The 15677-nt window shown below is 42.3% G+C and overlaps 1 protein-coding gene across 6 annotated transcripts in view; it reads right to left on the minus strand.

The window, feature by feature from the left end:
* The window catches only part of RUNX2 (RUNX family transcription factor 2), a 226177-nt gene that overhangs the window by 154255 nt on the left and 56245 nt on the right, over positions 1-15677 (minus strand). For 4 of the 6 annotated variants that reach the window (XM_046639744.1, XM_046639741.1, XM_046639743.1 and 1 more), the window contains exon 4: positions 4142-4315. The exons of the other annotated variants lie outside the window; for them this stretch is intronic. In XM_046639744.1, the coding sequence (XP_046495700.1) occupies positions 4142-4315 (174 nt within the window). The remainder of the gene's footprint in view (positions 1-4141; positions 4316-15677) is intronic. 6 annotated transcript variants of the gene reach the window in all.

The following is a 15677-nucleotide window of genomic DNA, read 5'->3' on the forward strand; positions in this document are numbered from 1 at the left end:
TTGATGGAACAAGAAAAATGCTACAGTCCTTAACCTCCTCCTGGGCTACTGCAGTAGCTTCCTGAAGGAGGACCTGCTTCTACCACCGGCCCCTTACGATCCATTCTTCACACAGGATCTAAACGGATTTTTTAAAAACATGTAAATTAGATAATGTCATTCTCTTGCTTCACACCCTTCAAGAGCACCCCACTGCAATTAGAACAAAACCCAAGCTCCTCACCAGGGCCTTGAAGACTCTCCTCTGAGTTTAAAACAGTGATTATTTTGAGCAGTATCTCCTCACATAATATTCCTTACTCCACGGCTATCGCCACATTCTGAATCACAAGAAGCAGACATTTGTGACAGACTAGGTGTTTCCTAGCACCAGAGACAGGCACCAGATGTCTGAAAGATAAAAAAAGACGCAGAGGAAGAAACTTCCTCAGGAAGCCGTGGGGAGGCCCTGGGCCCTCAGGCAGAACATCAGCCATTAAAGACTGCGATAGAGTGACACCATCAGACCAGCACTGCCAAGAAGGCAGCCCATCGCATGGCCAGGAACTTTAGTCCCAGGAACTGCCAGAGACACTGAAGGACACCAGCATGAAACACTTAACGCTTATGACTTCCTCAATCAGTGATTTCTAATTTCATTCTGCCCCTCTGGGAGTTTGACAGGCCTTTTATGTTGGCAAGTGGCAGCACTAGCAGTGAACACACAACTGTGATCGTTATCTACAGTTTTGGGGTAAGAGCTTGAGACATCAAGAGAGCCAAGCCGATGAGAGTTAACTGGGCCCTTTCTGTAACAAACATCTTTATCCAAAGGATTACATGAACTAAAATGCAAATATGCCATATTGCAAAGAAGTTATAAAATCCATTATAGGTAAGGCTCATAGAAAGAATTTAAATTTAATCATGCAGTTACATAGATCCTAAACTGGAATGACATCAAATAGTTTAACTATCAAAGTGATATACTGAAATGTGATATCTCCCGTTCTTGCTCATCACCAGGGAACAATGGGACCCTGGGATAGGAAATTAGAAAGAACAGTTAATGCTAACAAGCCAGGATATTCCAACCTTTCTTGCACTGATTTCTTCTCATCTAAACTTTCATTCATTCAACATTTAATGAGACGCTACCACTGTGCTGGGCACAAAAGAAAATACATCCCTCAAAGAATTCACAAGCTAGCAGGGGAGAAAAAAGCAAACACACCAGAGCTATAAATAAGGCAACCCCAACTAAAGCCTAGAATAGGGACAGGCAGCCTCCACATGCAGGTTCCAGGACTCTTTCCTGAAGAAAATAACAGTGACCTTGAAGGATGAGTGGATCTTGACAGCAGACAGAGACCACCATCAATAGACTGGGCTGAGTAAGGGAATACAAAGAGGAGAACGTGTACTCAAGGAACAACCTTAGAGTCTGGGGCACAGGACGTGGCCGTGCGAGGGCTGCGGAGAGCCACTATCCTCTTCATTAGACTTTCACTCAAGGACAGAACTTCTCTTCTGTGCCTCATACTACCAAAGACCCCATTCTCGACATGTGGTAGGCTCTAAATCATACTTATTAAATAAGTAAGAAAATTAATCCAGAGAGAAAAAGATGAAATCTACTCAATTCACTTTGAAGTTGCTGCTGCCATGGGGATTCTGGGGTTTTCCTAATAATTTGGGTCACAGCAGAACTCGATACATCTTTGGTTATAGGCAGATACTTGTATTATCTCACTAATAATATGGAAGCATTTAAAGAAAGTGCACATGGCCAAGAGTAGGTAGCAGTGGCATGTATCTGTGTGTGAATCTGCAAATTTGGGAAGTTTGAGAAAGCTGTTGGGCCTAATACCTTGTGCGTGTTAAGAAAAATGAGAAGGCTGATCTGTAGATCCATTCTACCAGTGCTATAATCCCAAAATGCAGAGCTAATGCTCTGTAATATAATCCCAGAAAGCTATCAGTACCTAAAAATAAACTTGTTTTTTATTTTCATTTTTAGAAATATATCCAGTGAATATTTAAATATTTTTAAATGATCATGATGGAATTGCAGCACGGTATTATATAAGAAAAAGCAGACTGCCTTGAGCCAGAGAACTAATTCCGCTCTGCCACTGACTTGCTGTAAAACTGCAGACAAGAAGCTTAACCTTCCTGAGCCTCCCAACAGGGAGGAAGGATGAGAGGCTGGCAACTAGAGAGGAGCCAAGGCCGTGGAGGTGGCCACGCTCCTGTCTGCTCAGATGCTTTTCTGGCCTCGCCGTGCCCCACACCTCCTCAGAGCCTTGCTCTACACTCACATCTGGGGGCGGAGCTGCTAACATGCAGATCCTCTTCACAACTTTTCCCAGCCTTTGGTTCATGAGATCTAAGGTACCTTCAGATTCTAAAACGTCTTCTGGGTCTATTTTATGATGTCATCTTTAGGTTTGAGGACAAAGCCTTGGGAAAAGCATCTTCTTAAGTGAATCAAGCAACGCAAAGGTTCCAAAGGCCATTTTAAAAGCAGTAGTCATTAGCAGAACATAATGAGCTAACAGTTAAGGATTAGAATATAGAAAATCAAACATTTAAAGAACCCAGAGGTTGCCAAATAATAGAACGTATATTTTTCTTATATACATTTTATGAGCCATCATAAGCCCCTTACAAATCACATATAAACACTTTTATATATGTATACATATACATCTACACACACGCACACAGTTTAACGATTACTATAAGGAGAAAAGGACAGCTGTTACGAACCTTAGTCAATGATCTAAAGTCTGCTCCTTTAAATGCAGTAGCAACTGTAGCTATAAGCTTCAAATGCATGAGTTAGTGTGAATTCCACCTTTGCATTTTTATCAAGGACACAAGTCTAGTGAACACATTAACCTTTTGATTCCTACACATCAATGTGTGGAGATTTATCTAGACTAACACGTGCTATTCTTCACAGAGCTCTAAGGGTCTCCCTGATGCAGAGATCTAGTTCTCTTCACTGTTTACATATTTTATTTTTATAATTCTACATTATTTTTAAAATACATACTCAGGCATACCCATATATTGAGACTAATATGCATATTATGCACAGAAACCTACCCTAAGTAAATATCCAAGAAGGTATATACATAATATGGGCAGGAGAGAAGGAGAGGCAGGTCAGTTAGTTTATAAACAATTATGTTTATAAACCATTAAGGACACTCAAAACCTCACCACTATAGACAAAAACCTAACCATGAGAAAAGATCCAGCTTGAGAGTTTACTGTACATTTTGTTTTGAGTGATTTTTCCTCTATTCTAGTCTACTTCTTCTGCCAACAATAGCAACTAGATGACACGGAGAGCTCCTCTCAGCTCTCGATACTTGTGATCTGCAAATTAAGGATCTGTGATGATGAACACACTCTCTTGTCACCATGACCTAAAAGCGATCAGACTAGTCCTAAAATAAGATCTGGTTTTGCACAAGTGGGGCAGAAAAAAAGACGAGCTGGGAGTCTTAATGCACCAAATGTGAATGATTAGTCTATAATGCAATACTGATGTTAATTTCAAGAAGAAAGGTAAAGTAAGCAGCTCACTAGAATATATAAAGAGAAATATTGCATGAGGAACTGGAGCTAAATGTGAATCAGAAGTGAATTCTGTCTGCCCGATGAGCCGCTTGTTGACCTTGCCTTATAACCACCAATCAAGACTTCCTGTCAGCCCTGGGTAATTTTCAAGCAAACTTAATGAAACAGTTATATATGTAAGAAATTTAAGCCCAAATCTGAGAGGGTAACCACTAATTTTCTAATAGTGAGGGTGCGAGGTTATCCCCTGCCCCACCTGGACACAATACAGAAACTTACAACAGACATTCTCCCAGAGAGCAGAGTCATCACCATTCCATCAGTGTGCAGACTGACATTGCTCCAGAGCACAGCATCAGTAGAAACTTCCCCAAATTTTACCCCAAAGTTATCGAATATTGGAATTTGTTTTTTATTAAAAAAAAGGTCAGCTTCTTCAAGTCTTGATTCTTTAATAATAAGCCGTTTCACAGCTGCAGGAGTTTTGAAGTGAACACATCTCATCTGGTAGCCCCTCACCCCCAGCCTGCCAGAGTCTGTGCAAGTGAAACCTATGAGTCTGTCTTACCTGTAATCTGACTCTGTCCTTGTGGATTAAAAGGACTTGGTGCAGAGTTCAGGGAGGGCCGTGGGTTCTGAGGCGGGACACCTACTCTCATACTGGGATGAGGAATGCGCCCTAAATCACTGAGGCGGTCAGAGAACAAACTAGGTTTAGAGTCATCAAGCTTCTGTCTGTGCCCTGGAAACAGCAAATCATAAAATAAAAGCATATTAATTAGCTGAACAATTGACCATGCTAAATAGATATGTGAACATACATACTGGGGGTTTAAGCCAAGGAATTATCAATACTGGTATTTATCATGAAGCGTCCATATCATGCCTTCTATTTCAAACTGCTTCATAAGCATCATCTGGTGGCAAGCATCCTAGTTCTGTCCTATAAGTGGAGAGCTGAGGGTCCCAGAGGGCGACTCGGAGTCAAGCATCTGCAAGGAGGCCGGATGCTGGAGCTCAAGAGGAACTCTCTGGGTGCCTCCTCCAGCCTCTCGGTGAGGATGGGAGAGGTGAATGTGTGCTGGGCTGTGTTTGCTTGTTTCATGAAGGAGAAACCTCCCCTGAAAGAGAGTCCATGCAGGCGTCACATATTGTCCCAAAGCTGGGGCAGAAACAGACACAAACACATCTGTCAAAGGGAAATTTCCATCATGACCGTAGTGACTTTTTTCTTTTTTATGTTACAACTATACCCTACTGAGACCCTTTTCTGGAAAAAGGAAAACTCAAACCTAGAACCCCTTTAAGAAGAAAAAACAAAAATACAAGCAAGGAAACTCAAATTCTCAAGAGGAATCTACATATTTTGTGATATGCCAAAGCCTGAGAGCATATAATAAACTCTGCTAAATCAGAGGGAATGCTTTTTTTATTTTAAATCTAGTACTGTGGTTTTGTAAAAGAAACTGAAAAATACCCTTTGGGTTACCATGCGAATGTGAGAATCCATTATTTAAAAAAACAAAAAACAAAAATGTTGTCTCTCTTCTAGTTTATTCAAGTCCAAATCCAAGGAAATTCTAGATATTAAAGAAATACGTAAATTAAAATATAACCAAGGTACTAAGACTTTTTAAAAACCATCAAATCATTCTTAGCAAAGAGTAGAGCATTGTCCTGGTGCAAGTATAAGAGAAAAACATCTGAATCTTGGTGCGACACTGGGTAAGTATAAATCTGTAGAGTGGTGCAATAGTGAGCTAGTACAATGACGCCTAATACATAAACAGAAATATACTGTGGATTCTTTCTGCCATACTCTGTACCAGTGAAGCCTCGGTAGATGGCCCCAACATTTTAGTAAAATCTTAAGTAACTCAAGCTGATTCAAAGAAAAGCCATTAAGATGATGACTGAAACAAGAATTTGCCCTTTGAAAAAAATTAAGGAAATTAAGACTACATCCACAAAAGAAAAAAATCTTGAAGGAGGATGAAGAGCCTTAAGAATGGGACGGTATATCCTGGGAGTGGCCAGAACACCTCACCTTCCACTTAGCACAGGAGAAGAGGAAAATCAGGATAGGGTTAAGTTGAACATTAGAATTTCCCAACTATAAGCTGTCTTCATAAGACAAATTCCTTATTTTATTTCCCCCAAAATGTATTTTCCTGTCTCCTTTTTCATTGCCTACCCAGCCCAAAGAAAACAGACAGGAAGCCAAGGCTTGGTAATATGAGTGTAGCTGTCTCCACAGCCAAACATGTTCCAACCAGGCCCATTAACTGAAATGCACCCACCACCCTATTTCCTGCCTGTGTAAGTTTGGGCATCTGCTGTAACAGAGGCACCAAGACTAGGAGAAAAATGATTAGGGAAACTCATCGTTTGTTGATGGCTGTCTTCCCATCAACTTTTTATCCAGATTAGAAATAGACTTTAGAACTCTAAAGGACCTGTAGAGATTACCCAAAACAGCTCATAGACCCTGGCAAGTAAGGTGTTCACAGATGAAGTGACAAGGGCCAGCAGAGGTCAAACAACTAGCCCGCGGTACTTGGATACCGCCTAGCTCGGCCTGGTCTGGGATACAGATCTAGTCCCACCTGCCTAAGCATTGCACTCATCATGTGGCATCACCAAGGCTGCCATGCTAGCTTTCTCTTCCCTTCCTCTCCCAGCTGCAATGGAACACTGAAAATAGCCAGATCGACAGAGTGAGACACCTCAGAAGTAAGCCCTGGGAGGTGCCAAGGCTGGTTTTCAGTGCAAGCAGAAGCAGCAGCAAGGATTCAATTACGAAGTTAATAGCTCACCCGTTACCCTAAACAAACTTGCATCAACACATCTTGCTGTGTCTAACTAGTCTCACCATCAGGGAATTATATGGTACTTGTCACAGTTAGATCCATGGATTCTGTTCCTCAAACACATACCAAAAGAAAAAGTATTGGTATGGTGTTGACACAGCTGTAAACATTAACAAGAAAGCTTATGGAATTGTCCCTGGAAGTTATTTTTTTTAATAGGCCATATTTTTGGAATGGCAGATTCCCTGAGGGTTAAGGGGAGGCTACATGATCTTGCATGGTTCCTTTAAACACTGGGACTTTATGTGGGCCATGGGTCACAGGAAAATTTAATAAGCTTTGCCTGTGTTTTCTACAGCCCTTTCATTAGGTTTTCATGGAGACTGTATGAGATGTAAGCTCAGTGTACGGATGTGTGAGCACACTAATTTTCTCTTAGCCCAGAGGTTCAGGGGAGTACTAGGAGGTTGTAGGCAGGAATAAAGGACATGGAGTAGCACTGATAAGTGTGAAAAATTTAAGAGCAGGTGAAATTTTAAAAGCCTCGATGACCTTTTGGAAATGATCTTCAAAGATGAGCTACCAAGTACCCACAGACACCCTGGAGCCATTCAGGGACCATCTATCTGACGCTGCATGTATACAAAACACACAAGCGTTTTTCCTTGTCGACGTCTTCCCCTTCACAGCCACCACCACAACCACAACAAAATTCTTACTGTGCAAGGAAGAGCAAACGCTGAAGAGGTTCTCTGTCTTTCAATCGTGACAAATACCCGCTACCGCTAAACCACATCAGGGTAACACTTGAAAGATGGGCAGAAAGAAGATGTACTTAAATCCTCAGCACCCAGGCAATCCCTTCAGAAGTCAAGAACACAAAAGACAGGGTGCAATGACTTAAATCAAGGACAGGGTACTCTACCATGGCACAGGGAGAAGTAAACCTCGTCCACGGGGCCAAAGATATTCCAAACAGGAGGAAGGAATAAAGAATGGAAGACTCTTGTGTTTAAGAATATAGACAAGCTCGGTCCTGGATCCTCTTCTGTAACTGCACTTTCTCCCCTGAGCAGTGGCTCTTCCACCCTAGCTTGATAAGAAAATCCTCCAAGCAGGGGCTGGCCCAGTGGCACAGTGGTTAAGTTCGTGTACTCCACTTCAGCAGCCCAGGGTTCACGAGTTCAGATCCCAGATGGCAGATCTACACACTGCTTATCAAGCCATGCTGTGGTGGTGTCTCACATACGAAATAGAGGAAGATTGGCACAGATGTTAGATCAGTGACAATCTTCCTCAAGCAAAAAGAGGAATATTGGCAATAGATGTTGGCTCAGGGCCAATAATCCTCATCCAAAAAAAAGGAAAGAAAATCCCCTAAGGAGCTTTAGAAAAGTATGGATGTCCAGGCCCCACACTGGCTCAATTAAACTGGATTCTCTGGGAGTGGGTTCTGGGGAAAGTTATTTGTTTGAAAGCTCACCACGTGAACCAATGTGCAGCCGAGCTAGAGAACCACTGCCCATGATGATGTCACGGTCCCCTCCACTCAGTCCCTCCCATCCCTGGCCGAGCCCTGACCTCTGTCCTGAGTTCCAGGTTTGTGGTCCCACTGCCCACCTGACTCTCCCCTGGGATGTCTCAAAGGTATCTTAAACACATATATTTAAGACAGAATTCCTGATTCTTCTCTCCAAAGAACTCTACTCCTCCCTAAGAGTCCACCCATCTCCTTATACGGCACCAGCCACCAAATCGCTTAAGCCAAAAACCTGGACATTTTCCTTGATTTCCCCTTATCTCCCACTCTCCACATTCAATCCATTCCTGAGTCTTGTCATTTCCATCTTGAAAGTCTATCTCAGATCCATTCAGTTCTCTCACTTCCATCGGCACAACCCTAGTCCAGGACGCCATCATCTCTCTCTGGGCTTCGGACATCGCCTCCTTTTCATTTCCCATCCCAGGACCTTTCCATCTTCCTGAAATGCTCCCCCCCGATTCTTTGTATAGCCTGCTCCTTCTCATCCCTTAGACCTCAGGGCGAACACCACCTCCTACGAGGAGGTAGAGGTCCTGCCTGCCCACTACACCCAGGGTAGGCTCCCTCCTTCTCAAGCACACCATCTGTTAATTCCTTTACGGCTGTTACCACAGTCTGTAATTATCTTGTGTATTTATTTATCTCCCCTGCAAAACGGTGAGTCCCATGAGAATGAGTGTTCTGTCTCATTTACAGCTGTTTTCCCACAACCTAGTTCAGTGCCTGCCATATAGTAGGTGCTCAATAAATATGTGTGTGATAAATGGATGAATGAATATTCTCCTCTTTTAGATAACTGTCTTGGTTGAGTGAAAACTTTCTGGCCCAAAATATCATATCACAACACTATACCCAAAAAACTCTTCTCTTCTTATCTGGCAGTCTAGTGAATCCGAATCCAGTGGGCAAAGCCTTTCTTTAGACACCAGCCTTTACTGGTGCTTCCTAAGAAATTTCCCTGAAGCACAGGGAAATTAAGTGGAAGCTTGCTTTCTTGCTTTCTGAAAAAGCCCCACTTGCTCTCACTACAGTCCTTAAGCATTGTTGCAAGTCATTGAGAATCAAAGAGCTGAGAAGGACAACAGAAATCATTTAGACTCTAAATTTTAGAGCAATGTCCTTCTTTTATGGATGAGGACCATGAGTCTGCGAGAGGGGAAGCGACTTGCCCAAAGTCACACAGTCAGTGGCAGGACTAGGACCCAGGTTTTCTGATTGCTGGTCCAGGGCTCTTTCCCCTCTCATTGCCAACCAGCTTATTCTAGATTATAACAGTACAGCAGCAGTCATTCAGGGGAGATCATGGTCAGAAGTGAATTTAAAACGGGAAGAAAACAGTAGTTTTCATAACAAATTTCTTTTAGAAAGTTGAATGTGTTTGGCTGAATATGACTTTTGTTGCAATAAATTCAGGGGCACAAGAATAAAGCATGATTAAAAGGTCACAGCATTCACACATCCTCAGAGCAAAGACGTATGAGGAACTGTTAAGTCACTAAGCAAGAGTCCAGCTAACTGTCCCATTCTCCCCGACCCAGCTCTTTTGGTCCAAGGGCAACGAACCCACAATGAAAGTTGGTCATACTGACATTAGAACTTCTGCTTAAAAAATCATGCATCTGAAACGGGTACGTGAAGACTCTGAGACTGTGGTATGTGGCCCGTGACAATAAACTTGCCTCTGTGACATGACTCATCTCGCCCACTTTTATAAAAGTTGATTGAGAACCACCTAACAACTCTGGAGAGGTATTGGGCCCCTGGCCAGAAGCTCACACTCCATGCGCTATATTCGCAACACGATGCACTGCTCCAGTTAGAGCGCTCCTCCCCAAGAATGCCCCAAGACACCTACAGAAGAGCGCACCTTTCGAAAACAAGGCACCTTTTACAAAGAGGGCACCGTGTCACGGCCAGTCCAGCCCAACGTGGCACAGCAGGGTCATTTTGCTGACCATTAGCAAATGATGTCTGGCAGCTCATCTTTTTACCATTGCATTTTAAATCGGTTTTAAACACTGACTTCTTTTACTACATATCTCCTTGTATCTTGGGTATTATGAACACACAATCTTTAAATAAAATTAACTTAAGAGGCAGATCTGCACTAGAGCGTCAATCAGGAATCAGTCCTACGTCCATATTCAGGTCAGTTAGTCCAGCTAGTGTGTGCTGGGCATTTACCACATGCAAGTCTCAACAGGCATTATAAGGAGGCGAGCAGACAAAACGTACACCATAACATAATGCCCTTGCCTCAAGCAGTCCACAGCCTAGTAGGAAAGAAAGGCAAGCAATTAAACATAACTGACAAAGACTGTGGCGAGGGCAGTCACTAAAATGCTGTGGTTTGGGGAGCAATGGAGGAATCATAAATATGGACTACTTCAAAATATTAAGGAAGTGGTGCTTTTCGTGATTATGTAAGAATAGGCCTTTATTTTTTAGAAGGGCTCACTGACATATTTAGGGATTAGGCGTCATGATGTCTGGTATTTGCTTGAAAATATTTTAGCAAAATAACATGAGGCAAAAATGGCAAAATGTTATTAATCATAAAATAAGCTGATGGGGTTCTATTAAATATAATCTCTTTTAATGTATGCTTGAAATTTTTCATATTAAAAAACTTCTTTAAAAAATTAAGTGCTATAGGAAGAATAGGAGAGCCACTGATGTCGACTAGAAGGAAAGAGGAAACCCTTACTGAGAGATCATTGGGTCCTCGGAGGAGAAGCGGGATGGTGATAAGCAGAGAAGGAAGGAAGGAGGGAAGCTGGCTGGAGGACAACTGACAGAAACACGACAATAAATATCTTGTGAGACAAGACGGTGCGAAACATGTATGTGATACTAATCTAAACAGAGGCACACTATTCTTCAAATCACTTGATACCTCTAGTTCTACAATCACACACTAATTCTTTTAAATTGTGCAATATATATGGGAATCTGCCCTTTTAAGACAGATCTTTTTATCCCCTGGCAATAAAACGATACTCTGGAGGCCCGAGCGCCTCCTCTGCGGTGCCCTCAGTCTTCCCTGGAGGAGAAGGGTGACCGGGGAGACATTAGCCAATTCTGCTGTCAGCAAGTGTGTGACAGAATGAGATCTGGTCCAATACTCCAGGGCTCAAGCCACAGGGTAGGACTATTTAAGAATGCTGTGACAATGATCCTTGTTGTGAAAAAGAAAAGAGGTAGGGGCTTGCGTCGGAACTACCAACTTTCAGAATAAACTGGTTATACAGCAACAGGGCTGCTGGTCCACAGCAGTTCTGGGGGAGAAAAAAACGATGCCTTCAGTTCTAACCTCTCTACCCTGATGGTGGTACACGAAGGACGGTCTGTAGGGAGGGGTTAGGGAACGGGCCGACTAACTTTAAAGACATAATTCAATTCCAAATGAAATTACTTGGAATTCCACTACTAAGGATGGGCCTTAGTACATTCTCAGAGAGCTCAGTTCAGATGGTTTCCAGCAAGAGCAATATACCAGGGAAGATTACACAGACTCAAGTGAGTTCTGAGGGAAGCCATGCAAAGTTTGGCTCCAAATACTTTATAACTGAGGCTCTGGATTAAAAACCTTGATTTTCTGCATTCCTACATACGTGTGAAAACGGAAATACTATTGAGAAAAATGAAACTCTTCTCTGTTTACATTAGGACGACTACATTTCACTGGTGGTTTGTGAAAGTCTAAAAATCAAAGACCTATATTCTTGTAGCGCTTGTAATGTTTAGTTAGGCCTTCGCCTCTCGCTGGCACACCCCCTCCCCCAACCAACACAAACAATCCCAACCAGCTTCTCCTCCAATTTCCTTATTTCTATTAATAACTCCATTTTCTAGTCTCCCAGGCTCAAAATCCAGTATAGGTATATCTTTGCCACCTCTCTTTCCTAGGACCCATCATCCAGTCAAGCCCATTCCCATAGTTTCTACAAGGATGGGCTTCTGCTTTGCATTCCCACAGAACCACTCCCAACCTCCCAGTGGGGACTAATACCCCAAAGGAGCAGCCTGGCGTGTTGGAAAGGCCACCGCACAGTTGGATGACCAGAGGAAGGGATGGAATGGAACTTTCTGGGCCTACCAGAAATGAAGGCTTAGTTTCCATAATTTCTAAAGTCCGTTCAGTCCCTAAATCCTGACATTAATGTTACTCACCTAGTCAAAACCACTCAACTGTCTTATACCGTCTATTGAATTAAACAGAAGCCCCAGAAAATACGTTCTCAGTGTACTCTGTCACTCTCACTTCCGATGGCTCCAACTGTACTGCTCCAAGCCTGTGCTCTACTCACAGTGGACCCGCCACAGTTCCTCAAGGAACCCCTGCGCCTTTGCCTAAACCGTCTCCCCCACCTGGAATACCCTCTCCCCATCATCTCCGTTTGGCCAAATCCCTTCCCAATCTCAACTTGGTCATCAGATTGTTCTGGTCTTTTCTGTCTCTAGGGCCTCGGTGATCCTTCTGGTTTCTATCTCAGCAAGCTGAGAGCAGCTACAAGTGTTTTTTGTCCACCACATGTGGTTATACTTAAGTGTAGTAGGCATTCAGTAAGCATTAACTGACTACGAATTGATGTAAAATATGTATACAAAATTTCAAACCCTATTATCTTAGATTCTCCTGGACTTGACTGTGAACTCCTTAAGGATGGGTGTCATGTCTCATGTCTAGCACCTAATTTGCAGCCTAGGTACAGAGAAAGCACACAACACATGTTTGTGGAATTAATAAATACAAACACCGATAAATTTAGAATTCTCTCTCCTTTTGTCCAGTAAAAGACAGAGAGGAGGGAGGAAAAAAAAAAAAAAAGGCTGGTTATTGGGAAACATTTCCCACAGTAAAACTGATGAGCCTATAATCTTTGCTGGGAAAGGCTGCTGAGTCATCTTTTTTCCTAAGAGTGTGCTGTCTGGTTCAGGTCAAAAACTATTTCTGGACTAGAATAATGAAATGGACTAAGAAGCTGTCTTCATGTTTAAGGCCTCTAGCCCCTCTGAGCCACTGGAAATTCACAGCCGTGCAGCATGACGTGTGCGCAGGCCCCAGAGCTCACCCAGGACAGCCCGGGAGAGGAGACAGCCCGAGAGCAGTGTTAGTGTGTGGCTTCAGACAGAGGACCACAGATCATAAACAAACCTCCTTCCAGGAGATTCTTCTCTGATGGCATTTCAAAAATGAACTAACACAGCTTCTCTCTAAGGGCCCTTCTTAATATATAAACCAATTTCTAAAGGAAAAAAAATCATAATCACTACCACATATCTTCCAGGGCCCCCTTTCAGCCCTTAAACAGAGTCAGGCACGCAGAATTCAGTTTATCAAGGAGGAAGAAAGGAAGAACAATTTCACCCAAGAGAGGTCTGAAGCCTTCCAGTCTCTTGGGTAAAAACATAATTATGGGAAGAAAAACATAATCTACTCAAGAGACATAATTACATAGTTAAGCCATAGACTCCATAGAAATATTCTAGGAACTCCAGTTCATAGAAAAAAAAAATGTTAAAAGCTGATTTTGCTTTCTTTTAATAATAAAAGGCTCCGGTTTCGATCAGTGAGTAAAAAGTTCACTCTCCCAAACTCATATGTAGTCATTTTTTAAATACAATTAGTCATATGACAGAGATCACTCAAGGACAGCCTCTTTCAAAATGCAGGCTTCTAAATGTTAAAGAAGTCAAGATCTTCCAACTAATATAGAAATGAAAGAATTGTGAAATATTATTTTGCACATATATAAATACAAGTTCCTTTATGACTTTTAGATTTTAGGCTGTGGCCAGTCGTGACAATCAGGGAATAAAGTATTCAGAAGAAAGGACGGGGCCGTCAGGCTGTGCTCGTATGGGTCACACATCGGGAGTAACTGCTAATAAACATATGCTTAGAGTATAATCCTTTTCCTTGAAATAATGGACTCAAAAAACCTGAGACATCTAAAGGAAAAGGAACACATGGGAGGTAAGAAGAAAAAAAAAGGATTAAAAAAAATTTAAAGAAAGGCCAGATGAAAGCATAATGGAAATACACGAGAGGAGATGTAATGCTTTTTGCAGGCAGGCGAACAAAGAGTAAACAGAACCTGGCTGTGTTCACTGCAGCCCCCTTCCACGTCCTGACATCGCTAATCTGCTCTGCCCCTGTACCTCCAAATTCGCTGGCGCTGTCCTTGTAGGTCCAATCCTGCTATCCTTGACTTTGTCTGCCTGCTGTTTCCAAGGGACGCTTCCTGCCCTCCATTCTCACTCAAAGTAAAATTATATGAATTAGAATTTTTCAGAGCTGGAAGAGAATACGGATTTCACCAGACCCTCTTTTTCATTTGAGGGAAGTAACCGATGCCCTGAAAAACACCGTGACTTGTTTAAAATCACGGAAGTAGGCAGTGTCACTGGAAGCCAGTCCCCTGACCTGCCTCAGTCCTCTTTTTCACATACCAGGCTGCCATACAAGGAAAAAAGGGGGGAAAAAAAGTTGAGGAAGAGAGACCTGGAAAGAACAGAATAAGAAAAAGCAGGGAAACCTAATTCACAGAGTTTACTGCATTATACCCAGTCATTCGCACTCTGTTTTATCACAACACATCTTCTTCTCCTACTAATTACAACCCAACATCCACGACCATCCTGGGCCATGAGACTCTGCATCTCTCCCTTCAGCTTCTGGGAAATGAACAAAAGATCTCTTTCTCTATGCCTATACTTTACTCGCAAAACTTAGCAAAACTTGAGTGTTTTAGTTCTGAAAACACTTCCTTTGCCTTCTTTTACCATCATATATTCACACACACCACAATTTGGGATTATTAGCAGTTATAGAGACCCCACTGAGAGATGTAAAGATTTTTTTTAATGGTAACATTTTAAGCAGTGGAAATGGTAGTTTCCATAGTTGAACAAAAAGCATCACTGTTTATTTGCCAATAATCCAGCTAAACATGGATGGCATTATTCTTCAAAGAGCCCAGTGACAACTAGCCTACAGATTGTCACGCAATTCCTGGATCCTGGCTGAATGTCCTTCACTTGCCATCTTCTCAGTTTCTCTTTCATTATTATCGTTTTGTGCACATGTTATGTCACCATGTGTGTGTTTTAAGCAAAGAAAAAAAACTACCTAGAAGTAATTGAAAAGTGCAAAGGGCTCCTCTTCTGACATGCGCGCTCCAGCAGCAGAGCCTCATTTTCAATTTTCCCATTTCTGCAGCAGGAAGAAAATGTTAAAAAGTAATAACCAGGGGAAAAGGCAGCCAGCTCCTGCAGCCTGGTCTTGCTGTGCTGAATGGCAGTGAAGATCACAGAGGAAGAAAAAAGAAAAAGACAGGAAAAAAAAGGGGGGAAATTTCTTGCTTGAACTGGACCTACTCCAGCTGGCAAGAGGAGGTGGTTTTCTTAACGCTTGCAAAACCTGCTTACTTTTTTAAAGGAATGAAGAAGAAGGAGATGTAAACACAGCCATTAAAACAGATTTAAGGTACTTAGTTTTAATCTAGTCTAAGGCCTCTCCAATTGTCTGCCGCTCTGCAATTCTCTGCTTGCTAGACATTAATACGGCGCATGTCAGTGTCTTCTAAGCAGCGAATGCTGTCAGCTGAGCTCTGTGGTTAGCCTCTCAGGTCAGGCATGGAAGGAACAGCAGCTTAAGCAATAATGGATGGATGTCTGTTATGTGCTGTGGCTGTCAAAAGTCTGTTTTACTACATTAAAGGACTATTGTGTTTATATCTACACAA

The sequence above is a fragment of the Equus quagga genome, chromosome 15, assembly GCF_021613505.1.
Source record: "Equus quagga isolate Etosha38 chromosome 15, UCLA_HA_Equagga_1.0, whole genome shotgun sequence".
NCBI classification, from domain to species: Eukaryota; Metazoa; Chordata; class Mammalia; order Perissodactyla; family Equidae; genus Equus; species Equus quagga.